Raw genomic sequence first — 27553 nt, 5'->3', positions numbered from 1 at the left:
GTAAAAGAGAAAAAACATTACACAAATGGAAAGAAACAAAAAAAAGCATTCCTAGCTTAGATTACACTAGAATATTTCTTCAAATTCGATAGTATGTAACTGTAAGAACATAAGCTACAGAACAGAAACTCTTCAATGAAGATGGACCTCTCAATAAATATTTTTGATAAATCATGCACAAGTTTCAAAGACATTCTTTAGTGACAACGTGAAATAAGTGTTACTGCACCATAATAATATTGCAATGAACACTGCTGGAGGATCAATGTAATACAATTACAAACAAGACAAGTAACTTCCGCCATGTAAAAATGAAGTCATATACACTGCTAAAAAATTGCAGTGGATATTCGAAAAAACTAACTTTTTGCACTTGAATCAAATTTTAAGCATTGCTGTACATACCATGTGGAGAGGCGTATGTTTGTGTATTACAAACCCACAAATTATGGTCCTCATGACACTTATGCCCGTTTTCAGCGACTGATTCAAGGCAGGCTTAACGTTAATTCCCTTTATATATTAGTACATGTACAGGGTGGACAAAATTCGTTGTCCACTATTAAGAGAATCTCGAGAACTATAAGAGCTAGAAGAAAACAGATTTTGACGATTTCGAAAGGTTCTCATAATTTTTTTGTCTTTGAAGTTTAAGATCTGAAACTTGAACCTTCTACAGGCACTTTTATACGTAGAATCTACTGACAAATTATGTTTTTCCCAATTCAAAAATAACAAACTTTAAAAAAACCGAAAGTTCGCCTAATGATTCGAATTGAAAAAATATTTTGAGTTCGTCAGTGGATTCTACGTAAAAAAGTGTCTGTAAAAAGTTCAAGTTCAAGATCTGTGACTTCAAAGACAAAAAAGTTATAAGAACTTTACGAAATCGTCAAAATCTCACCATTTTTTATTCCTCTGAAAAAATGCTCGGAAATGTGTCATCCGTTTTCTTTTAGAACTATAAGGTTATAGTTCTCGAGATCCTCTCAGTGGTCAACGAACTTGACCCACCCTGTACATACATTACCCACTTAAATTTTGAGCACTGTATATGCGAAACTATGCAACAAAAACTTGCTCAGGATGTCAGTAGTCTTCCAAAAAATCACGTCCATGCAATAATACTCATGAACACTTACCTGCTGAACATCTTTCTCCGATCTAACAGGCAATCGACTTCTGTTTATTCACTTAAAGGCAAATTAGGGTATCATCCGAAAAAAATAGATATCGTCATGTTGAAATATTTATATTGTAGAAGCGAAACTCCACTAAGCATTTCAGAAACAATAAGATTTTTGTCAGATCACAAGAATGATAACAATTCATATAAAAAATTCGTTTTATCCCAAAACTAGCGAATAATCTCCATCTACAACTGCTGCATTAGATGTCGCTATATATTTGATCACATTTACAGATATACACAATGTTCAAACCTGAGCCAAAATTTACAGAGCTCATAGGAACCAGATTTCAATGTTAGGAAACAACGGTACAATATTTAATTTAGATATAAATACTTAAAATGAACACAGCTTATGTACATAAATAAAATAATACATTGAATACTTCCAAAGGATACCTCAGTATTAAAAAAAACATGAATATTTGCATATCGGATCCATAATCAATCAATTAGCTCTATATAATTCTATTTTTTTCAGTTGAAAATCTCAAATATCGATATCAAAAACCTAACCAAAATTTACGAAAATTAAAATTCCACACTTTTTCTTTACATAATTTTAAGAAAACCTTCATCATCATTTTTAATCTGGTTGCTATGAAAACTATCTATAATATATTAATAATTAAACAAAACTATCTACTTCACCACGTTAGGATAATTTTACTTTTGGAAACCCACCTCGGTAAGTACAGAATATACAATACTTGAAAATGTACACAGTTTATTGTTAACATTCACTATTCAAGTTTTCAACATCAGAACAAAGAGGTAAAGACAGAAATAAGGCTTAATGTTGATAATCAATTTATAATACTGTTGTGAATAATATAAATAAAAGGTTCAGAGTAAAGAGTAAAATAAATATCCAGACTAGACACATAAGTCTTTCTAAAACATGTAGATAAAAAATTAATATAAAAACTAAATGAAATCTTAAAAACTGTTTAATTCATCTGGCTAAAATGATAAGAGTGCCCCATACATCGATAATCTTATTCGGTTAAATACATAGGGAATTTATTGCAACCAATTATTGCAACTGGAATGTTTACAAACGAACATATTTCAAATTCAAGCCAATGTGAAACTTGCCTTATTTAATTCTCGAAACATCTGCTTTTCGCACTACTAAACGCACAACTCTAAACTAAAACCAACAAATTTCTCGGTCTGACTTTTTCCTATTTTTTTTTTCATATTGCCTAAATCAAAGGTAATCTCATGAAGGTTTGCTCAACTTGACCTTCATTTAAAATGCCAATCTCTCCATTTAGCAACGAAAACTGTTTTTCGAAAACTCTAAAATATGAAAAATCAACGTTGTATTCATTTTAATTTTTTTAACAAGCACAGCATCAACTCAAGTTAATATAAATAAAAACCAAATAGACCGGGCTTCGAAAGAGGAAAGTTGAAGAGATAATTATAGTTGAATTATTTTTTCTTGAAAAAAGTAATAAAACTTTGACATTACGTATTTTGGTTATACGTTCATATAGATGAGTATGTTTTTCTATCATTAATAAATAGAAGGATGAGATTCTGTTTTATGTACTTTTTATGTTTACGTTTTTTGTATCTTCGCTTCGGATTTCCTCTTTCTTTTCTCCCAAGCTTTATTAGACAAAAACTTCATATCACAAAGAACATATCGCTAGTATGTAGGTATCACGAAGGATGATGATGCAATAACGTCTTTCACAAGAAAGCACAAACAACAATGATGATATGCGGCATCAGTGTGCTATTACATTCTGTGTTCTATCACTGGTAATCGTCATCCACACGTGTCTTCAGTTGTTCCTGACGAAATCCAGAAGATGTGAACATGATAAATTTCAGTGTTTCACGTCGGTGTACACAGGAAAAGTTATTGGGAAAATAGTGGAACAAGCAGGATCCAATAAAACACGAACAAATGATCGCATCTAAAGGTTCACTCCACGAATGCCGACATCACAACAGAGAAACAACAAGAAACACCTGCCATTTATACCCTTAGATCACGAGTTTGTCTATATTTTAAACAGAATTGGAACAAAGAAGTGGTAAAAATAGGAGGTGGTAAAACGCTTTAAATGAGCCCTCAGGGCTCCGAGAATTTCCGAAAAAGTTGTGGCAGCCCCAGCTCCCTAATTTTTTTTATTCGTTATAAAAAAGATAAACAGATTTTTTAAAATTTGACCATTGGCACTTGGGTTTCTTGTTGTGATATCAACAGTTCGTTGATAATGACGGATATTCGAGTAATGTCTAGTTAACATGCAATCCTACATACATACATGAAAATTCAACGAGAGCCAGGATAACATGCTCACTGGGAATCAAAGAAACACCTTTAAATTCAGATTGGGATAAAATGAACTTTCATTATGAATGAAAATAAAGTGTTAAACTAAATTAAAATATTCAGATCAAGCGCAAAACGATTTGATTAAAACGGGGTCATTCAACAGAAATCGATTGAAAATATTAGATTGGAAAAGATGTACTTCATCAAATAAATTTGCAAACATAAAACAATCAAACATAATAAAGCTAAATTTTGAGAAGTGCAAGTGTTTCAGGTCAGAATCCAAATCTACAAGCAACTATTACGGAAAGCTTCTAAGCTACTGTGTACACAGACGAGGTGAATTTGGGTGGTTCTGGGTTCTCTTCAAGATAAACCAGTTTCAGAAAATTGGTGTATGTTGATGAAAACGAAAACGGCGAAGTGTTGTAATAACCACTGACTTACAGATAGTAAGCAGTATGATTTGACACATAGGAGTGATGAAAGGTAAATATGAAATGAAGCCGATGTTCATTTGTATATCAGCTGTTACAAAAAACAAAAAACGTTGATGTGTGACTTATTACTTGTAAGAAAATTGAAGAGAGTACTGAGGCTAACTCTGCCATCTACTGGTTGAGAACGAATATTAACGACTCTACCCTTGTTTTCGCTTAAAGGGTCTATTGATTCGTTTAGTATAGATATTGTAATCGATACAGGAAATAGTACTGCCAAAGAGTAACAACTCTTAAAATATGAACAATGACTAGAAAAGCTTTTCGAGTATGAGTATTCGAATGATAAGAGCGTATTATCAAATTTTGGCGAGTTCTCGAGAAAAATCTGTAAGGAATAATGAAAACGTTGGGTTCAGAAAGATGAATCAAATGTTCTAACTCTTTGCCTATTTTTCACTGCTCCATATATCAAAATTATGGAGATATATTGATAGTTGAAGTGCAATAGGATCGCCTGTTTACTTTTTAAAATTAACTATTTTTCTTGAGCTTATTTGTGGGTTCTCTTCCAATATCTGAAACTCAAAAAATAATGATAGAAAATAATTAGTAAGAAATACTTCTGTGTATATGTACATTGCTATCGCAGAAACATTTTTTACTAACAATTTTTCATTATTATTTCTTGTTTCAGAGAAAACACATAAAAAAGTTCAAGAAGAATGTTTCCTACTAAATTATCGTTCAATCAATATTTAGAATTTTACTATTTATTTTCAATCTCTAAACTTTCTCTCGAAAGTAGTTTCACGGACATTTCAGTGGAAATGATTCTATAACCCATATTAATGCAGATAAATAACACTGCATGATTTCGGCCCTAATTGACCTTGTCAGAGCAGCACACTTCCAACCCCTATTAAAAGCTAGTAGAGGCTTTGAAGTAATAATAATACCCCAACGCCATCTAGTGATAGTCAATGAGATTCTACTATCTCTCTATGACCCCAGAACAAAGATGGCATGTAACCAGTCGCTTTATTACCCATTCGCATTTCCCTATAACGTTTGAAAAATAATCAAAATGGATTTTATGAATTTCTTCTAGTTTTAGATAAGTCCGGATGACCCAGTCATCATAGTGACGGTGATTCTCAATCAATAGGTGGCATAGACGAGTGCAAACATGGCGGGATTACAATCCAGGCGCTGAAACCTGAAACACACGTACATGGTGAGCAAAATTCGTTGTCTACTGAGAGGATCTCAAGAACTTTAAGAGCTAGAAGAAAACGGATGACAAATTTTAAAGCTCTTTTTTCTTGACTAATCCAAATATGAAAACAGAATCGGCCAATGATTTCTGGATTTTGAATTTTGAGGTGTGAACAAAAATTAAGAGAGACACCTCCAGTAGACAATGAATTTTGCTTACCCTGTACAATTCCGAAAGTTTCTTGCATGAGTATCGTATTTTAGGTTGGTTTCTCCACTGGCATCAGCAACCCCACCGAGTTTGCAGCCCCGCTCTCTTACGCACTTTTATAAATCGTCATGGGTGGCCCTGGGACTTAACTTATCCCCGACAAGTTCGAGCATGTTCTCAAAAACGAACAGAACAAAGTATGTAACTATCCTCAGGCCACCGGGACGTAAAACAGTCACAACTCAACGATCACACTTCAATCCACATTTCGGTTATCATCGTAGAGATAGCGAGAACAGAGTAAGAAGTCATTATTTCATTTTGCGACTCACCATTTCCGAGGTGAGACAGGTGATGGCGTGTTCGACCGTCTTCTTGTGGTGGGACACCGACGTCGAAGGGCTGTTGGAGCTTTGACGGAGCGGCGTTGTCGGACACCCTGCAGCACATCCATTTCACCCTTACTCACAATTATTTTTTACAAGCGATTCCACCGCCTGAGGTGACTCAAGGGCGACGTGGATCTATCGGGAGAACATGAGGGAGGCTGGATGAGGCGGGAGAGGGTAGGGAGATTTTGAGGATGAACGATTTTTTCTTGGATAAACTGCTCGTCGAAATTTAAGGCTATTGATGTTTTAAGGAGATGCATATTTTTCAAGAAGATCAAACGGCGATTAAAAATTGTTAATTTTCAAGGTCAAGACAAGTTTTATCTGATGACAATGACAACAGAGCTCTTAAGTAAGAGACCAATTCTTTAATTGTTAGCCAAAGCGTGATATCACGTTTACTCTCACGGTACGTTGCCACTGGATCTGCTCGTCAAAGACCCAGAACTGCTTCAACGCCAGTGGAGAGACGTTTTTCAGCAAGAAGATAGCCTTTCAGCACTTGCGGAATGACAAGGCAGCGTCTTCGAGATGCCACAGGTATTTTAATTTCCCTAAGCACAATCAGACGACATCCTTCTTGAAGTCATCCTAACTCTTAAGTCTTGTTAAGAAGTTAAGAAGTTCAAGCAGTTAATGGTGAAAATTCCGTTTCTCTGGATGATAATTCACTGCCACAGATCCCATTAAATTGATCACTGCCTAATTGATCCTGGGTATTCCATATCTGGCATGACCACACAAATCTCCTGACCTGAATCTAATCGAGCACGCTTGGGATCAATAACAAAAACCCCTCATGCTCACAGAAAACAGGAGGAAAACCTCCAACAGGGCAGAGATCTGTTGCCATAACTTTGGCATCAGTTTTCTCAATTACATAGAGGAGAACAAATTCATTCAATATATTTCGACGAGCAGTTTGCGCTTGTTCAAATCTATAGGCACTGTACTTCCCTATAGCCATTAACATATGAAAGCTTTTGTCTGTTTCATTTTCATCATCAATATGGCCATTCGGCCATTCCATATAGACCATATTTAATTTTTGGCTTGTGGAAATATTCATGTTTTTTTTTTTGAGTTAAATCAGTAATTTCGAAAATATTCAATAGCCAAATTCGACGATCTAATAACTTTTTTTGCTTTTGAAGCTACACACTCAATAATAGCTTGCATTAAAAAAAAACATTGTTCCATTATTCGAAATCTGAATGAGAAAAAAATTTATTCTAGCTCGAAAATTGCCTGTAGAAAGTTCAAGTGTCACATCTTTAACTTTTAAGACAAAAAGAGCTATTACAAGTTTTTTACAGTGTCAAAATCTTTATTTTCCCCACCAACTCAAAAACGTAGGATTGTAGGTTGTAGGAGGCACGATTTTCACAATTCTTCATTTTTCGAAGAAGAGCTCGTAAACCTACCATTTGTTTCAGAGTTGCCCTCTCTGGAAATCGAATATGGGACACCCCGTAGATTGAAAAACTGGCTGTGCCCAAGATCAAAACATTCTGAAACGATTCTGATAAACTTCAATACTTATTCCTCGAAACGTAAAAGAAAAAGTGCAAAAAAATTCACCATAAAATTCATCTGCACTTAAATATTTGCTTTTGATCTATCCAAATGAATGAAACATCGAGAATCAGTGATTTCCGATTGAATTAGTTGAATCCAAGCGACAAGAGAAGTGCAGTGCCATAAGATTCATGGATTTAAATATATAATCGCAGCACTTTAAAATATGCATATTGACGTTTACTAGGCGAAATATACAACGAGATTGTAAACGTTAGTGCCTATTTCAAGGTATGCATTTAGACAACATACGCCAAGCTCCACAGAACTAAGTCGATCAAACATAATAATCGTTTTGATCGTTTCTGTCAGTTTTGAAGAACAAGAAGTTTATTTCCAAACTGCTCGATCAAACTTCAAACCTCATTGATTGAACAAACGAATCTATATCAATCAAAAATGATCCGAAATGATCAAAATTTGACGATCAGGGCTTTTTTTGAACGCCTCATCAATCAAGTTTTGTGGAGCCTGCCGTTGGATATCTTCAAATACAAAAAAATCGTTTTTGAACCCAAAAATTCACACTATAATAATTTTTCAGGGAAGAAAGCAGAAAATCTTATTGTTCGATACACAAATTTCGATTAGCCTTATTGATTATTACAAATAACTGACCTCATACAAACTTCAGAATAGAGGATTGAAATTGACCCTTAAATATTTCAACATGAAAATAAAGAAGAGATAAAAAGAATGGTGCAAAAGTTGGGATGGAATAATCAATAATCTAATCTAATAGAAAAGGGATCATCGTGCTACGGGTAAATTCTGTACTGCAGCGTAAAAATTGTCAGTCGAGTGAATAAACTGTTCACGTTTCACTAGCCTTAAAATTTTATACATGCATTTATTTATAGGGAGCGGCTTCAAATTACATAGTTAGACCTTCAGTCGTTGGTGACAGATTTTTCTCTCGGATTGATATTCAACATCTTGAAACGAATTTTGAATTTTAATGAATTTCATCAAATTAATATACAGGGTGAGTCTTTGACTTGTACATATATTTTAACAGAATAATCCTAAGGGGGAGCACCCACCAAAGTAGCGTAGCACTGACATGGCACACACATGACAAAGGCGATGTATACTTTTCAGATATCGCACATCTGAGTGTCAGTTGCGTGAAATATGTCGTTGTCAGTTCAAATCTGAAAATGATGCGTCGCCTTTGTCATGTACGTGCCATGTCAGTGCTACGCTACTTTGGTGGGCGCTCCCACAAATGTTAATAGAAACACTTTTCCCTTTACTACTTCTTCCAATTCGGCTCGGTCGAAAGGTACAGACTGTAGAAAATCCATTAAAAAAATGTAATTACCAATTATATCCCACAAACGATTTTATCGAATAGAATAGTTTTTCATTGATGTAATGAATCTTCTCCATCCACATCTTCCAGCTTCTTAATTATGACCGTTACATACCACAGAAATACCAGTTTTGAGTAATTTGATATTCAAAATAAAAGATATATGTGAAAATCGAGAAATTGGGTACTTTGGCTGAATGCAACTCTGATTAAAAGTTCCACAAAATTCAATTATATTACAGATGTGTAGTGTTATAAAATAAGATTGTGTAATTCTGAAGGGATTTCTTGCCATTATAGTGTTTTGTGTTTGTCAACTTGACAAGGACCTTTGAAAGTTCAGGGAAAATATAATTTATTTATTTATATAAAATGAAAGTTATATAAAAGTTGAATCGGTTATGAATAAATCAGATAACTCTTGCAGGAAATGAAATAAACAACAATAACAAATGATTACATATTGGAGATGAATATCAGAGCTGATATGAGTGGTTAAAAGCTGAATTCATCATTATTATCGAATATTAAAATAAAATTCAAAATTTATTGCCAACGAAATTGCGTTAACTCATTTATTTTATCATAAATAATACTTGGTTGACCAAATCGAATGGAAAAAGTGATTTTATGGTGGTTTATCTGACATAGTAGCTTATTTGCAGTTGAAATGATTCAATACTTGGAAAAATTCAATGTCATGATTCCAGGGGTAGCATAGCTCATTATGAAAACTTTAAATTGCTGTATCTTTTTATTTAAGCCGAATCGGAAAAAATGGTGGAGCAAAAAAGTATTTCTTTTGACCCTAAGAATCTACTGTTGATACATGTACAAGTCAAAAACTCACTCTGTAAATTGCTCGTATATTCCAAATCAGCTCGTGAATCCATTCAAAGATAATCAATTTTTATTTCTTCAACATTGCCGGGAATGTAAAATTTTCAGTTATTTAATCCAGAATTCGAGTGAGTGTCAAATCGTTGATCAGACAAATAAGTTTTTGTGGAACCCGCTGTGATCTTATAACCCGTTGCAAAGAACGTTGGTGACATGACTGATCCCTGAGGAACACCGGCGTGGCTCCAAGGGGAGCAAAGTGATTCCAGAAAACAGATGCAGTACAGAACTTCCCCATTCATGCAACCAACATCCTACTCACCCATATCCCCGCTACTGGAAGATTCTGTGAATGAAGGAGTACCTTCTGTCCACGTCGGGGTCGATCCTTCAACGGACGCTGGAGGTGTCCACGTCAAGCCCCCCCTGGAATGGCTGGAGTGGCCAGCTCCGCTCGAACTCCCAGACTCCACACTTAGAGACGACTTGGTTTCGGCACGAGACTCTAGCTTTATGTCGTTTATGCTGCGAAAAAAATTGTTCCGAAATGATCGACCAAAGATGCAAAAGACTTAGATAAATTACCTGACGGCATCATCTCTGTATGTTCTGACGGAGGCGTGGTAGTGGCTCTGGTGGGAGGAGTGCGAGCCGTGACTCCCGTGGTGATGGTGGTGGTACCTCCTGGCCGGGGTCGCTCCCGTGGACTCTAGAGGTTCGGAGGCTCGCTGCTCCAGGACCTCGTCGAAGGTCGGGGGCGGCGTGCTGCAGCAGCTTTGCGCTATACCTGTATGGACATGCGGCACTACAAATCTAGCGATTACATCATCTGATCGACGGAATGATTTTGCGTGACTAAACTCAACAAGACACTATGTGAGCGGATGAGATATTAGAGGAAAACGCGCTGAATTAGGCGAACCTATGGACAGATCTATGACAGTGATGGACAACAAACATTTGTGTGGTGGTAAATGGAAACTTTTTCAGCCAAATCTTTCTCGGTCTCATGTCGAAGATTATGCAGGGAGATATCAAACCTCTCCTGTCGAGCAATAATAGTATATTATAATAAAAATCTATATATACACGATTATTATAGGTTATTTCCTAATCAAAACTTCAATACCAATGCCCCAGAAGGGAATAATGTTCCTTTTTCTTGATACCCCTTCAAATTACGCATCCGCAAGTTGCAGCACTTGCAGAAGCCTCAGAAAAAGGGTTGAAATAAACATTGGAAAAACGAAGGTCATGACAAACACTGGTGATCTAAGAAATATCACCCTAAATGCCTGCCTCTTGGAAAGAGTTAAAGAATATGTACACCTGGGACAAATAATCAAATCAAATAAGAAAAATCAAACTGCGGAATTTGAGAGGAGTATCAGGTTAGAGTGGAAGCTGAGATGGGTGTTGATCAACACTAAAATATTGCAGCATTTGGGGACAAGGGTGTTTGATCAGTGTATTCTTCCAGTATTGAGATAAGGAGCACAAACATGTACACTAACTAAGGTAGTATGAGATTTCGCATATCTTAAACCTCCTTTCTATGTCAAATTCAGTAATTTTCGTATGAGCTTGAGGAAAAAACCTCAGCAAAGATATCACAATCCCCTCCCAGGACTGAAGTATTTTAGAGGAAAATAAATAGGTTGAAAATACTGCTTGTTTGTGAAATTATACTGTTTCCATTCAAATCGATTTTTCCATGAACCTGAATACTTAAAAGTGGGCAGAAAAAATTTCCATTATAGTTATTTTCCTATCAAGTGCGGAAAGTGATACTTGCCCGCACGAAACTGCCGTTGCCCGAACGATGCGAAGCAGAGTTCGGGTAAGCAGTTGAGTGCGGGCAAGACACTTTCCGCAAGAGTTAGGAACAATATTTTTTCTACAAGCGCTTGAAATATATAAATATATCAATTGCACGATACAGATCATATCTCATTTGATTAATTCATATAAAATGACAGACGTAATTCTGCATGTCGTTACCATGAGTTACTCATCGTTGACGTTCGGTGCATAGAGACATGATAGAATTTAATTTATTCTATAAGATTTGCGTGCGGGAAAAACCCCTGCTAATCCATTCCCGCACGCATTTGCGTGCGGGAAAGAAATAGCAGGCGTTTTTCCCGCACGTTTTGGAAAAGTGATTCTTTGCAACTTGAAATGCGTGCGGGAAAAAGGTTGAACGCGCACGCTTGTAGAAAAAAACCATTTTCACAATCGCCGTTTTGTTCCTCAGTAATTATGTACTCACAAAATCGCTTGAAACCAAATTAAATACAAACATCCACCGAAAATACCGTGGGTAAAATTACTCCACAAAAAATGCAGTTGGAAACAAAATATCCCTAGATGATTCGAATGAAATAATTCGGGGGATGCTTGAAAAAAAAAATCAAATCAACAATTCGGAGATAGTTTTAGCAGAAAACTATTAGTGAAACTATTAGTGAAAAGTTATCTACAAAAGAGAACAAGCAAAGCCATTCACGTCTCCTGAAAATCGGCCATGAGAAGGACCTGTTAAGGAAGAAATAAAAAAATGTGTATATTCGAACTACAAACCTGAAGAACAAAAAAAAAACAAATAGAAAGTGGGGTTTGATTTAGGAAGAAGTTCAAGTGGCAAGCTTCGATTGAAATGTTCCAGTTCCTCGTTCGCTTCAGGCTCGTTTGAAATTTGTACTGTAAAATCCTACATTACTTTTGTTTTCTCTAATTGGACCACCCTTCACGAATTCAGAGTGTTTTCAAAGTTGCGCCCTTTTTTTTACAGAAGATAGAAATGATCAAGATATATCATATCATCAAGAATCGAGATCATCCCCCAAAAGACATTGTCTGAATTTTCAAGGGATATCATACAAAAATTTTGAAAAGTATTTATGCAATTTTTTTATATTTTTCAATTTTTACTATACCGGTATAATCATTTATTATTTGAACCGGGTTCGTTGTGGCTCGGTTAGACTTCCGGGAACCGCGACCATGTAGATCTTTTGTTGTCTACCCTACTTATTCATAGGAACCCAAGGAGGTCGTAAATGGTTTTGATAAAACCGACAACATCCTTAGGACTTATCTCGTGAGTACCCAGGACTGGTTTCTCCATATGAATGGTTCTTAGGTCAGACAGCTCTGGACACTTGCATAACATGTATTCATCTGTTTCTGCTTCTGATCCACAGAGCCTACAAATCTCATCTGCTAACCTTCCCGTTAGCAGTCCCACCATCACCCGAAGCTTCAGTAGCTTCAGCAGCTTTCTGGTATAGGTCGGTGGAATCATCACGAATTTTTTGGCTCAGTAAATTCAAAAGTGTTTCACAAGAAGGTTATTCTGTTGTTGAACTCCCATTGTTGGCCTTTTACAAGCCCACAGGAAGGCTCAGGTCCAGCAGGTGTTAACCTTCATCGGTTTTTTCATTTCCTTCAGCACCACAATGCCCCGGTACCCATAGTAGAGTCACTTTTTTGCCTCAGGCCAATTTCTTTATCCTTTTTTACTCCCATGTCAGCAGAGATCCCTGGCAGAGTGATTCCAGGGAGCTCAGCGAGGTATGGCTGTCAGTGGTGAACTCTTTGAGGTTCATTTAAAGACACTCTTGAGCGCATATGTAAACAGCCAGTGTCTGGGTCGGTAAAATGGAGAGTTCACTTCTCTTGGCTTTAGAGATACTCAGTTTAGGTATACCGGTATCATATTCTGTCATGAAAAAATCGCCTGAGTTATAAGATAATCAGAAAAAACCGAGGGAGTCAATATTCTAAACCGAGCCACATTGTTGATTCACTCATTACGAGAGTGTTTAAACGTTTCGTTGTGGCATTCTCCTAATGCGTGTTACAGACGACCAAGCATCGTATTAGGGTAATTTTATGGATGATTTTTACAACTTCGTCATTCTTTATGGGTGATTTTTGATAAATCGATTTCTTTGATCACTTCTACCTTCTCACCATTGAAAACAATCTTCTTTTCTGTTCTGAACGACCTGTACCTTCTGTATAACCTGTCGCAAAGGCCTGTACGCCCTTTCAGCCCTTCTATCGAAATAATCCGGCACTGATTCGTCTATGATATATCTCTAGGGTAACTAAAACGACTGTGCTTTTGGAGGCGACGTTACCTATCTTAGATTTTCAAGTTAAACTGACCTAATCATACATAATCTTCCATTTTATAATAAACCCTACCGTCTATCTCGTGTAAAGAAATATTAGAATCGTATATAACCTGTCTCTGCAGATTAGTCGGGTATATCGCTCTAGCCTCCCTGATATTCTCATAATCCTTACCCAGAATCTCGTTTCGCGCCTCTTCCAAATCCTTGAAAAATTTCCCCTTACCCTGTTGTACCCTAAACTTGCCTCGCGCGCTCAAATTCCCCACGTTGCGCGACATGAGTTCCGCCTTCAACTGTTCCACCTTGCGCCCGGTCGGCAAGGTAGATACCCTTTTCGAGCGAGAGGAACTGTAACTTTCGCTACTACACAGACTGGCGGCATTGAAAGCGGCTATAGGCGCGCTGGCATGCCTTTCATGACCGAAGCAACGGGGCTGCAAACCTTTTCCAACAACAATCCCGCCCCGTTTCGTTTTGGGGGTTCCTCTTGGAGGCACCGGGGGCGGCACTTTGGGCTTGTTCTCCGCGGTCGGTCGCCCGACCAGGATGGCCGGATACGAGGAGACGGGCGGCGAGGTTAGGGGCGTGTGAGGGGTGGAGGCGGTGACGGGAGGGTAATGGCCGGGAGGGGAGGTTCTCGTGGGTGCCGAGGAGTCCAGGGGGCTGGCTACTGGGTTCCGCGCGGTACGAGGCAGATGCATCCGCAAGCAGATGAGGAGGCATGAAAAAGATCCACGCTTAAATGAGACACCATGTGTATACTCTGGTTGGGTTAGTTACGAGATGGTTCAGTAGAATTGGAAGTGTAATGCCCGTTTCCACCAATGACATCTAAGAAAATTCCCTAACCTTAGTGTATGTTTAGCGTTCATTCATTTATTGCTGTATCCCGTTGCCGAGAATAAATCTACAAAAAAAATCAAAAACAAAACTATTGGTGCGATCAAACTTATAATTTCTCAGAGCTACTTGCCCTTCCTGTGACCGAAGAGACCCAACCGTGACCTGCAGATCCTTCCACATTCAGCACTCAGGGCATGGATAGTCACCAACCAGATCTGGCCGCCGCTGTATTCTTCTCGAGTCTCCATTATAACTGTGTACCAAAGACATCCACTGTGATCTGTCTAACGCTAGTTGTTCCCTGTTATGACTGGCGTTAAATGATTTTAAGGGATTGATGCAGTTTATCCTTAAACTGCTTATACTGGCCTCCTGGTTTCCGAGCTCCCTCTGTGAATTCGCCATACACAGCTATTTTGGGAAGTCTTGTGCCTTGCATCCTCAGAATGTGGCAGCTCCATCTGAGTTGGGCCCACGTTACTTGAGTCTCAATTTTTGTACAACTCGCGCGTTGCAAGACATCTGCATTCGAAACTTTGTGGAACCATCTGATGTGCATTATTTGTCTTAGATGACGTTATCGCGTTTGTTCAAGCTGTTTTATATGTCGCCTGTAGGGCGTCCAGCTTTCGCTTCCGTAAAGAAGCGTTGGGAGGCGGAGGACCACTGCTTTGCAAACAGCTATCTTGGTCCTCAGATTGAGGTCGAGATTTTGAAACACTCTATCCTTTAGCTTCCAGAATGCCCGTGATGCCGAATTGATACGGTTGTGTATTTCCGTGTCCAGGTTAGCCTTAGTATTCATGAAGCTTCCCAAGTATTTGAACTGTTCCAGAGTTTTAACCCTCCAGGCATTTTTGGAGGCTATCTGGCGGTCTTAACAGGAGTTTGGTTTTGTAACAATATTGAGTCTAAGGCCTCAAACTTCATATATATGTTTATAGGTGTCCAACATTATTAATAATACATAATGAAGTAAGCTAATTAATATTAGCATACTTCATGTATAGTCTCCTACGATGCTATCAAGAATCTCTAAAATTTAGGGGTCATTGTTGAAAACGGGCATAAATGTTTTACGTTTTGAGAACGATGATGAGATGACTTCAACAGAATCAACCATCTTTCTGTATATCGACTATAATGCATAATATTGTTTAGATATATGTGTGAAATACAGACTTAACCAGAAAAAAATTCTACTGAACCATAGAAGGTAAAAGCGTCATGCAGTTAGTGGAACCCAAAATGGAAACAATCATGTTAGGGTCTGGTTTGTGATTAATATACCAAAATTTCAAGGGGACTTGTTCTAGATTATAGTACTCAACAAAAAAATTAGTTATTGGAATGCTGTTGAGCAACATTCGAACAAAATCTGAAATCTTTTTTGGTTGAGCTTTTAGACCCCAATTCAGCAATGATCAAATAAAATTCCAACTATTATTCACATAAAAATGGTATGGCAGTTGAAATGTATGTTCACAAAACGATTTCTTTCTGAAGATCACTTTATGCATCACTCTCACTATCGTAGTCACTATCACTGTTTTTATTTGAGGAAAAGATTTTTAACGTATAACAAAATAATTTTACTGTAATGATCGTGACTAAAACATTGCATGAATGCACCAGATGAAGTGCGCAGGTTCGATTCGATTTCATGATTAGGACGACAGTGATAGACTTTGATAGTGACCATGATGCACATAGAGAGACCTTCTTGCTATCAAAACTGTAATCGTCTTGCAAACATACTGTTTTCAGGATACAAACTCTCAGTGAAGCTTGATACCCCTTCAGTCCAGTCAACAATCACACATTTTGTAAAGAAAACTTCCACACTCTTTCCTCCAACAATTCATTTCGAGGATTCGTTGACTGGACACTATGTTTTTAATAAGAAAACACACCTCAAATTTATGTCCTCGAAGCACACAAAACATTTGGTCACAGAAGGTTAAGCCTCAAGGCATCTTATCCCCTCACACCAAAACACTTTTATACAACGAAATGACAACAATAATAATAGTAATGAATGTTTTGACCACTCACCAGTCTTGTTTCCGTTTTGCTGACTAGAATTTCCCTGCGCCTGAGAGGGTGCTGCATGACCCAACACCACATGGATTAACATTCAGTTTATACGACAAAAATGGTATCAAAGAGTATGATGCGCAAAATATCGACAAAAATGAAATATGCATGACATGACGCTCGTAAGCAGAGGTGAGAAATTTAGAATAGACAGAAAAATGCACGTCTTTTACTCACTGTTAATGTCGTCCTCATGGGAGCGCAGGGGCCTCGAGAGTGATTTTCTCTTAGATGGGGAATGCTTTAGAGCTGAAAAACAAGTTCATTATGAAACAGTCAAAGCCCGAATAAAACATCAGCGTGATGAAAAAAACAAAAGAGAATATTGAAAAAAAAAGAAAGGCGATGTAGGGATTTCATTCCTCTAATCTAGCGAGAATATTATTCGAATGTTTTTAAATGTACAACTGGTGTCGATAGGCCCTGTACAAGTGATGACCACCAGCAATGTGCATGGAATCAAATTTTGGACAAGGAAGTAGCAGTACATCCTTTAACAACCTTCCCAGTTTCTGAATTTAAATAGGTGCATCCTACACAAATCCTAAAAAAAACTTCAAGGCAATCAAACGTTTGCAGACATCTCTAGAAAACCTTTCCAATAACTTAATCAAACTGCTCTTCAACTTTTTGACTGATTATTACAATGAACTGGATCTTATTGTCTTGCATGGAAAGAATGATTGTCGATGGTTATAATATATCTTACAATTCTGCAATAATATATATCTTGAGAAGTTTTTTTACATATCGGTGATTTTTTACAGATACATTTTCAGGGTGTTTTACATAAAGGGTCCATAAGATGTATCTAGAAAACCGTATAGGATTTAATCCTGGAAATTTGTGGATCTCAATGAATGACAGGGATCTGTGCAGCCAAAATATTTTGGACTAATGGGATACCCTATGTCGAAAGTGGATTCTTCATGCAATTCTAAGTACGGTAAAGAGTACACACTCAATACAATATCCTTTAATATTCACACCAACAGAGGAATTGAAACAAATCAAACAGCAAATAATAAAAATCATTATTTCTCTTCAATCGGCCTTCTTGGATCATTCATTAATTTTAACAGACAGTGGAGGGAACAGTTATCAAACGAAAAACAACGAAGAAGAGCAAACAACAGAGTGACATTACCTTTGATGAAGATAGTTCTCGAATATTTTATGGATTATTACATATTCCTCCAAAAAATGAAGTCTTAAGATCATCCTATAGGGGTCATGAGAAAAATGGCGAGACTTTTTTTTTAACAGTAGGTAGTATTGAATTGAAACGTATTCAGTAGGTATACAAACCTTGCGCAGACTGAAATTTTAATTTATGAAATTACAAAGATAAGCTTCTCCAGATGTGAAACAAATCCTCGAAAGAGTAAGCTGCACTTAACAGCGCTTAGGCATCCTGTTCTCAAAGAACTTCCATTCTACGAAATCTTTCCCGGATGAAATATGTATATAGATTACTATCGGACACTGTTCTAATTCTCACAGAACGCATACTTGTATGTACCAGTGCTGAGCACTCCCTGTGGATGCTTCACATCATCAACACTCTGTATACAACAAATAACCCCATCCACTCTTTGCGGACGACTGGTAAAAGTTGGAGAAAAACGATGTTACTTATTGGAACCAGTAGGAAATTTTGTTTTTGTAATCAAGTTTTGCCGTATTGATTATTCCTTTTTTCTACACTCCATCGATCCGCAAATTTAAGTCTAACCTGTGTGAACCGTTTTTTTAAAAAAGAACCTATAGCGTCCACCCCAATTTGAGGAGCCTCTTTAGTTAATGTAAACTCCCGAGAGTTTATCTGTAAAACACACTCATTCTACCTCCTCTTCAAGAATGTAAATAATAATGACAAGAAGCGTGAATGAAGTTGAAAACAGCAAGAAAAACAGGAACGAAAAACTCTGCAACCTGTTAGAAGCGCAAATAAAATGCCATTAGCTGTCGCTACCAAAAAAATAAAAAATACTGACAATAAGACTGAGTTGGATTTTCTTCATTACCTATGTAGCTGGTTACCAGATTTCGAAACTTTCGGTGATTGCCTTTTATCTCGGGCAAGTCCACTACATGAAGCATTTTTGAAACACACACAAGTCAGAATTCAACAAAACTACGGGCTGTTGCTACTTCTCACTGCAGCTTGCAGAAATGGTTAATGCTTTCTGGCTTAGCAGTGTGCAGATTGAGCTAGGCGGTGCATATAAGTTTTAATTCGAAATACTGATATGGATGGAAAAATAAACATCTTACAAATATTCAAAACAATAATTTCATAGCCCACAGGAGAACTATGCAAAATTAACTGAAACGGGCGTTTCAATGGAAATACTAAGGCAAATTCAGTTTCCCTCAAGCGAAGTTTTTTTCACTGTCCGCCAAAATCGTTCACGATATATGTAAATGAATAGTGACTAAAAAATTTAAGGGGTTATTCCTTATCAAAAATAATGGTAGTATTTCATATATCTTTATTGTGAACCTTTTTCCCCCTTCACTTTGAACAAAAAAAGTTTTCTGTAATGTAAGACAAATTTGCTTTATGGTGCCATCTTTAGGGAGCTGGGTCTAAGCAAAAAATTATATGAAAGACCCACACTGTCTATCCATTAACTCTACATTAATACACTGTATAAACAGGGAAGTTTATAATTAGGTGTCTTTACTTTTTGAGCGTATCCAAAAACAAGGATAGTTTGTCATTTTTTTCGAATTCCAACCCCCTTCAAATGATTGAAAAATTCGACAATTTTGATTTTCTTTTTGAACTGATAGATCTATTGATGGGTTAACCTGAATGAAGATTATGTTAACTCATGTTCAATCAATCGTTTAAATAATCCAGTCATTATGTTTGCTGTCGATAAAGAAATTTACATCATAATCCTACTGCCAAGAAAGCACCCTTTTGACAATCCGTGTAATTTTTTTCTGGAATGTTTGCATGGATCATGAGTGAATTCAATCCTTTTCAATAATCTCACCCATTTATTAAAACTGTTATCAATTGAATATTTGAAATAAAGAATAAGAATGAATTTCACTACAAATTAATTAATTTTTCTAGAGGTATGAAAAATGGCGAAAGAATATGTGAATGTTTATTTTACAAGCATTCAATTTCACATCTCTCAAAACTATTTCTCGCTAAAATTTCAATGATCACCATTTCAGCATATTCACTTCTGTTCTGATATTTACAGAGTGATTCGAAGCAAAGCGCAGAGAGGCATTTTTCAAAAAAATTACCTTTTATTCTTCTAGCATTAACCACTACTGCACCTGAGTTGAAAGAAATATATATTCGGACGAATAGACACAAACTACTTGAGATACAGATTAGGAAGATACAGTTATCCAAGATGCTAAGGAATAATCATCGTGAACACTCAAGACTTTCTCAAAATTTCATGAATTTCAATGGTACAAATCAAATTACCCATACAAAAATATATTGAAAGGAAAAATAATTGAGGAAAGTGCTTTAAATAGGTTAATTGAAACTCGACATTTGAAAATGAAATTGGGGTAATTCTAAAAATATAAATATATCCTATGAATTTTCGTGTTTTTCAAAAAAAAAAAAATTTCAACCCAAACTGAATATTCTGAATACATATGATATTCAACAGCTATCATAGAAATTTGATCATGATTATTCCTCATAACACGTAGGAGAAGGTAAGGAATTGACACAGATACAAATAAATGAACATCTTGGAATACTTACGTGAAGGAATCTTCTTGAATACATTCTCCGCCATGAATTTCAGAAATCTACTTGCATAAAAACTAGGTCTATGTACTGATACTGTATCCTGAGGAGAGAAAAAAATTACTGCTACCGACAATTGTTTTTTTTATTTATAACTTACTCCGTCGTGTATCATACTCTTCCACGTATGTTCTAATTTTTTCTTCAATCTATAACTTTGCAATATGTCTATGATTCCAACAAACAACAAGAGCCTTTCACCTTTAGAATTCCTTGCCGGAATACCTCCAGGTCTGGAAAAAATTCAACGGTGAATCAATGTTATTTTCAATATTGTGGTAAAAGTTTTCGATTGCACCATCTGCATAACACCTCAGTTTAAAAAGGGAGTCCAGAGTACGACGACGGCAGTAGGCCGAGAATCACCGGAATTAGACAGTTGAAGATTGTAGTTTATTTACGAATGAGTGTAGATATCGTTTCATTGAATTGAATCAAGTGACTGTCTACTCGATGATCGATCAAAGTTTTGTGAAAACTGATTCTATATAAACAACCGATGATTTGACAGATGACATTTGACAGTTGACACTTACGGGACTCCCTCGTCCTCGTCGATCGGCTCGCTCTCGGCCTGGATACTTTCCATGGCAGTGGAATGGGCGACCAGCCTCTGTCTGTTGATCGATTTGCTGCGATTGAGAGCGGCTACTCCCATCCTGTCCTCTTTCTCGCGCGACCTCTCGCCCTGTATGAAACCTACGGTAGGATCGACAGGCGCACCCTCGTCTGGCAAATCGTCCAAGTTCATCTGCGATCGCCTCTCCTACAAAAAATTAAAAACAGAGGCTAGAAAAATTCACGGTAGATAGTTTTAAAGACATTTCATTCTTTGCGACGAGTAGAAGACCTTATGCATGGTAGAGATCCTATGATCAATGAGCAGCTGAATCAAAATGACTATCAGATTTTTCAACCCAATGTACTTACCGCTCTCTCTTTTTGTGCAAGATCCAAGTTATGTATTGTGAGTAGAAGACTGTAGTCCATAATTTTAAAACTCTCCAACACCCGGCAATCTCTCTGTATCGTCTTGATCAATGCATTGTATGTATCGGCCTCCATAAGAATGCCCTCTGGGTGATGCTCCATAAAATCTAAGTCTTTGTAAGTAGGGGTCCTTTTTTGGCACTCGGCTTTCGATGCCTGACCATAAATATTAGTGTCAGTTCGAAATCATGACAGAATATTATATTCAAAGAGTATTCAGACAATTCTTTTTATATTATTATTATTTCATAACTTTATTGTGCATCGAAAATGTTACCTTTCTTTTGTAGGTGCTTCCTTTGAGATCGTATTTCTGGTGCATATGTATAGAGGTGGGTAACAGGTTATTCATTACTACCATTCTTATATTCTTACTATTACATTGATAACAATACAGACCGAAGAACTTCGGTAACAGTGTCCTAGGATTCTGGTTGAGATTCATATAATACCCTGAAAATAAACGTATTATTCGTACCTTCAGGGGAAGCATCGAAAGATCAACGTGGGAAACACAAGGACATAAAGTTTTATAGAAATTCTGACAACTCACCTGGCAGAAGTTTCTGCAAAAATTCCCCCTCCTTGTGTTGAACAGTCTTTATAATGAACTCATCATCGCTAGTTAGATAAAATATAGAACCACTGGCTCCAGGATTTGACAATTCTCGTAGAGGAGTATCACACATCGACATCTGAAAAAGGAGAAAATATAACCTATCAATAATAAACTACCTAGTATTATTATTATTCAATAGGGGCCGTTACAGCTTGGATTTCCAGAAGTGCGATTAATTGAATTTTTTCTTTTAATTTCTTACTTATTCGATGCTAAGGAGGCAGTCAATGGTAGTGACAAATCCGAAAAAGTACTCAGGAGCCTTGGCTTTTACCTCATGGGGCAAGGACTGGTTTCCTCATGGTTCCTGCATGGGTTCTGTTCCAGCCAGTTATAGTCACTTACATATATGTGTCTACTCTCCATAAGGGACGCTCTCATCAATATAACAGGTTTCTACAAACTGCCAGTGTAGTATTGGTCTAACTGACGACTGGCACTTTTTTGCTTGCAGAGGCCTTGATGCAACCCATCTGATTGTATGATATGGGCGTCCCAACGAACGCAAACTCCACAATTGCTTCTCCATAGATTCAGCTGTAATTTCGACTATCTACAGAGATGACTTATCTACGGATGCATGGCACCATTCCCTGAAACTGAGGTTATGGTATCTTCAGAAGCTTTCCTGTGTAGGTCGGTAATAGCCCCACAAATCTTTCTGCCAGTGCAACCCTTCCTTTGTTAGATCGCCGCCTTTCATTGGTCCACTAAGCCCACAAAATATCTCAGTTCCAGTAGGTTTTAACACTGCTACACTTTCCGCAAGCTCTTCAGCACTTTCATTTCCTTCGATAAAAAAATGCCCTAGCTCCATGTCAGCAGAAAACGCTGGCAAGGTTAATCCTGGTACCACAGCGTAGCCTGGCTGCCCTTGTGATGCAGATGTGCGCCCTCCCAAGATCCCCCAGCTATGTCTACCTTCAACAAAGGGGTCATGGAGTTCCTAAATTTCGGTCCACATACAGCAACCTCTACTTTTTCTGATTCAAGTGCCACACTAAAATATTCCAAGGATTTTTCAATTTCACTATACACCTATGTTTCAAGACATAATGATGATTTTTTATCGATCAAGAAATTCTGGAATTTTAGAATAACAGACCCGTAGCATATTATAGAATTCTGAATCAAAGGAGGAAGTAACGTGCACTCACAAGAAAGTCATCAGGCTGAATACCAAATAGATCTCTGAAGTATCTGAATGCTATGGGGGCGTAATTTTTGAACTTGAATTCCGAGTAGTGGTGGGCGGGGGTGTGGTTTGATCCTTCTCTTGGGAAATTTGTCGTTTCCACCGTCATGAAATCCTGCATCAACAAGTCCCTCTCTGGTTTCGACGCTAATCCTCCTACAGCGTGCTGAATACCTGGAAGAACAACGACAGAATTTCAATGTTTTTTCAATTTTAATCAATGCTAGGAGGTATCCCACAATAGATCACTGAGGGTTGAATGGGAGTTCTAATTTCTGATCAGACTGTGAATAAGAGGGTAGAATGCTTGAGACGAGCTCGTGGGTCACTAACCCATATATATATATATATATATATATATTCTTTTGAATGTCAGCAATACATAAACATCTTGAACCGGATATTTCTTGAATAAACTGAAGGAAGGGTTATCCCCTCGTTAGTCCTTTTCTGAGAGTGGGAGAATCCTTAATAAGATTTTGGACAAAGATCGCTCATTTTTTGGTGTTCTATTATCCCTAAACATTTCCGATTGATTATTCATATTTATCCTGTATCCTGTATCCTGTAATGATGGTGAACTTTTCATCATAACTATGATTCATAGATTGATAGATTTTTTGTTGATTGCACCTTTTATCCCTTCAATCTGAACGGACTTTGAGATAATTATCTGCCATTTCATCATTCAATGAAAACGCAGGTGTGCGATCAGAAAAAATCACAATAAATGAGTCAAATCACGATAGATTCCTAGACTAGACGAATTGTTGAGGGTACAGTGATGATAAGTGGCTATCGATAACATCTACGAAATTCAGATTTGAACAGCAAACAGATTAAAAACACCGAAAAAGTGCAGTTTTATTAATATAAGTCTTTGACGGATTTTTATCATTTTGTTCAGATAACGACAGAATTCGGATGGGTTCTGATGTACCTAAGTCGTGTGGCCTCGTGAAAGATTACTACACAATCGATTGATTCGCAGACGATCCCTAAAAACGGCCAGACAATTGTAAAGTTTACAATTCAAAATAATTTATAGTCGATAACGCCAATCAAGGCTTCTAAAAGTTCGAACATAATGAAAGACCGTGTCTTTCTATGGCGGACAATGGCGGACCGATAAATTCCAATGCTAATCGATATCGTTCAATACTCGATTATATTCTGCTGATCCTTTTTTTATAGTAAAAGTGAAATATTGTGAAATTATCGCTCTCCGCTGAATGAGACTTATTCACTAGCGGTTCGATAGTCAATTAATCATAAACAAATGTGATTTTTGGATTGCGTTCTGGGTTATCTTAGGGCAATTGGTATTAGATAAGTACGTGGAAAAAATTCCACAGTGGAAGATGTTTGAAGAGCGTCTTTATCGAACAATGCCTCTATAGACATCTTGAAACATTCTTTACCAGAGCAAAGCATGTCAAAAGATTGTCGACCGTATGATCTTGGACAATTTTGGAAGAATATCAATTGAAGTTCCTAAAATCCATCTTTGACGTCGTTTTGAAGAATTTCCAGCACAACAGGAAACTTTCAACTTCCATCGTCACTTGGACAAGATGTTACATGATTGTGTGAACAACATGTGAAGCTACTCAAATAGAATTCTTCACATCATGATGTATACTTTCGTTCCCTTTAAGTCCGTTGCGATTTCATTAAATTCTAAATACGGCACTGAAAGGCGACTCCCTTCGCGAGAAGAAATAATGCAACATCCTATTATGCGAAAAACGACCAGGAAAACTTTTTAAGCCCCAACAGATGTCAGGTTCACAACACAAGTCAGACTTATAATAGGTATGCCCGGTTTCACAAATCTTGATCAGAGAAGTTTTGCGAAACCCATTTTCAAATTGATATGAAAAGAGTGGAACCTCTCATTATTTTAATAGGCAACCTGTTCAAGTTTAACTTGAATCCATCTAATCCATATAAATATTTTCTGTGAGAACCTCAGCTCTTGGTTTTCAAAATTAGAGAGAAAAAACATGAATTTCCTTATATGATGTTCGAGCTTCACTCGTTCTAACAGCACTCATCTCCGAAGACCTTTCAGAAAGCGTAGAAACATGACATTTTACCAGGGTTTTGAAAGAAAAATAAGGATGGCGCAATAAGTGGGACGAGTTGTAGTCGCTGGGCTAAGGTGTCAGGGCAAGATTTTTGGCAGGGCATTGAAAGTGCTCATTCCAGCAGCACACATTTCCGAAAACCTTTCAGACAGCATAAAAACATGACATTCCAACAGGGTGGACACGTTTAGTAAGAAAAATAAGGATGGCCCTAGAAGTGGGCAAAGTTGTAGTCGCTGGGCTAAGTTGTCAGAGCAAGATTTTTGGCAGGGCAGTGAAAGTACTCGTTTCAGCAGCACACATTTCCGAAAACCTTTCAGAAAGCATAAAAACATGACATTCCAACAGGGTGGACACGTTTTGAAAGAAAAATAAGGATGGCCCTAGAAGTGGGCAAAGTTGTAGTCGCTGGGCTATGTTGTCAGGGTAAGATTTTTGGCAGGACAGTGAAAGTGCTCGTTTCAGCAGCACACATTTCCGAAAACTTTCTTGTGAGCATAAAAACATGACATTCTAACAGGGTTGCCACGTTTTGAAGGGAAAATAAGGATGACCTTACAAGTGGGCAAAGTTGTAGAAGCTGGGATAAGTTGTCAGGGCAACATTTTTGGCAGGGCTCGTTGTCAAAGTATTATCGTATTTTTACCTAATTTTCACAACGGTTGAGACTGCACTGTGTAAGACAGTGGTTCCCAACTAGTGGTTCTCAGAAGCCAAAATATGGTCCGAGAACATGGAACTTAATTCGAAGTCCGCGAATGATTTACAGTTTTTTATTTAAGATTTAACCGCTGCTCTCAGACCAAACCGTTTGATAGATGGCGTTAGTATAGTCAATACAAACTTGCTGAAAAATTAGAGAACGTCACAAGCATATTCATTTTTGAAGATAACCTTCAATCTTTTATTTGCAAACTTCCATTGTGATTATACGTAAAAATTTCCAAAAAGATGGAATCAATCAAATAATCGTCAAGATCGAACGGCTGCATCGAGCTCCATAAAATTTTCAGATCTATTACTAGAAGAGTTGCTCTTTCAGAATATGCGTCACATTTCCATCTACGGTTATAGCTATTGAGAGATATTCGACTCGAAAGGTGACTATCAAAAAATTCCCAAAAAGATGGACTCAATTGAATAATCGTCAAGACCGAACGGCTGCATCGAGGTCCATAAAATTTTCAGATTTATTACAGGTGGTCCCTGCTAACAAGAATAATATAAAAGAGGTTCCTAACCAAGAAAACGTTGGAAATCCCTGCTGTAAGACAACCGCTGACAAATTCAAACGAATATTGTGAATTATTAAGATTTTTCTTCAATTAATCTTACACTGTTCAATTCTGTTTCTGAGAAGGAAAAGTTTAAATGAACCAAAACATGAAAAATCATTCAAGAAACTGGATAATGAGAATGCTACGGACCTCCTCAACGAAATTATATTGTTTATTCAGTCATCACGAGGTAGAGTGTTTCAGTCTTCCGTTTTTCTCCTGGATTTTTCTGTATAATGTGGATCACATTCTTGGTGAAATAGTTTATATTCTTTGAAGAAAAAACTTCTCGAAACGCCCTAAATTTTCCACTTTCCCCTTTTCTCTATTTTGCATTTTGAAGGGATTGAAGGATCAAAGAGTACTCGAAGAGCATGCATTACACTTATTACACGTTATTCCTTCACAGAATGAGGAAATTATGCTCCCTTACGTAAGGGGGTTGGAAAAGGGCCAATAAATTTTTCCATATCCCCTGTAGATCCTGAAGATCGGGTTGTAGACTCTTCGTTGGTCCACCCTGCATATAGAAACACCAATAAACCCATTTTCTTTTCTACGACTTCGTCAACTTCCCAATCAACGATAAATTTGAATTCTCAGAATGAACAAATAACTACTGGACTAATTAATCGGAAAACTGCCTAGACAATCGCACGCCACAAGTATAAGGCTTCCTTTCTCGCCTCGCTGAAATCGCTCATCGACCTCAGGCGCTAATTGAAAAAAATCGAGCGAAGTTCCATTGGGAAACTCATTCCCGGCTCGGTTCCTGGCTTATAATCGTTCTTTCGAAGCGAGAAAGAACCTCAAGTACGTTTTGTCCCAGAACTCAGAAGCTGGAGCCGGCCGTGTACCCGTAGGCTGGGAGATTTCCAAAAGAACGCTTAACGTTCCACCAGGAGGGTATTCACGCCGGTGGTGGAAAATAGAAAATGTGCCGTCGCTTTTCCTTTCATCTCTCAAGCATGCGGATTCCGTCGTGGATCTTGCGTGGAGCCATGGGGACGCAGATT

The 27553-nt window shown here is 37.4% G+C and overlaps 1 protein-coding gene across 12 annotated transcripts in view; it reads right to left on the bottom strand.

The window, feature by feature from the left end:
* Positions 1-27553, bottom strand: part of LOC123308718 (phosphatidylinositol 4-phosphate 5-kinase type-1 alpha) — a 60742-nt gene that overhangs the window by 1512 nt on the left and 31677 nt on the right. For 2 of the 12 annotated variants that reach the window (XM_044891497.1, XM_044891506.1), the window contains 15 exons: positions 23133-23344; positions 21910-22051; positions 21634-21809; positions 21297-21512; positions 20903-21132; positions 20467-20599; positions 20322-20409; positions 19841-19873; positions 16745-16816; positions 16526-16576; positions 14070-14294; positions 10068-10269; positions 9805-10007; positions 5690-5796; positions 1237-2494 (listed from right to left, as the gene is read on the bottom strand). In XM_044891497.1, coding sequence (XP_044747432.1) covers positions 2441-2494; positions 5690-5796; positions 9805-10007; positions 10068-10269; positions 14070-14294; positions 16526-16576; positions 16745-16816; positions 19841-19873; positions 20322-20409; positions 20467-20599; positions 20903-21132; positions 21297-21512; positions 21634-21809; positions 21910-22051; positions 23133-23344 — 2144 coding nt within the window. In that variant the 3' untranslated portion in view covers positions 1237-2440. Of the gene's footprint in view, positions 1-1236; positions 2999-5689; positions 5882-9804; positions 10008-10067; positions 10270-14069; positions 14295-16525; positions 16577-16744; positions 16817-19840; positions 19874-20321; positions 20410-20466; positions 20600-20902; positions 21133-21296; positions 21513-21633; positions 21810-21909; positions 22052-23132; positions 23345-27553 lie in introns of those variants that run through there. The other 10 variants (XM_044891498.1, XM_044891500.1, XM_044891501.1 and 7 more) reach the window with 10 other exon arrangements.

The sequence above is a fragment of the Coccinella septempunctata genome, chromosome 2, assembly GCF_907165205.1.
Source record: "Coccinella septempunctata chromosome 2, icCocSept1.1, whole genome shotgun sequence".
In the NCBI taxonomy this organism is placed as follows: Eukaryota; Metazoa; Arthropoda; class Insecta; order Coleoptera; family Coccinellidae; genus Coccinella; species Coccinella septempunctata.
The sequence above is the reverse complement of the archived record's forward strand: the minus strand, read 5'-3'. Positions and strand labels throughout refer to the sequence as shown.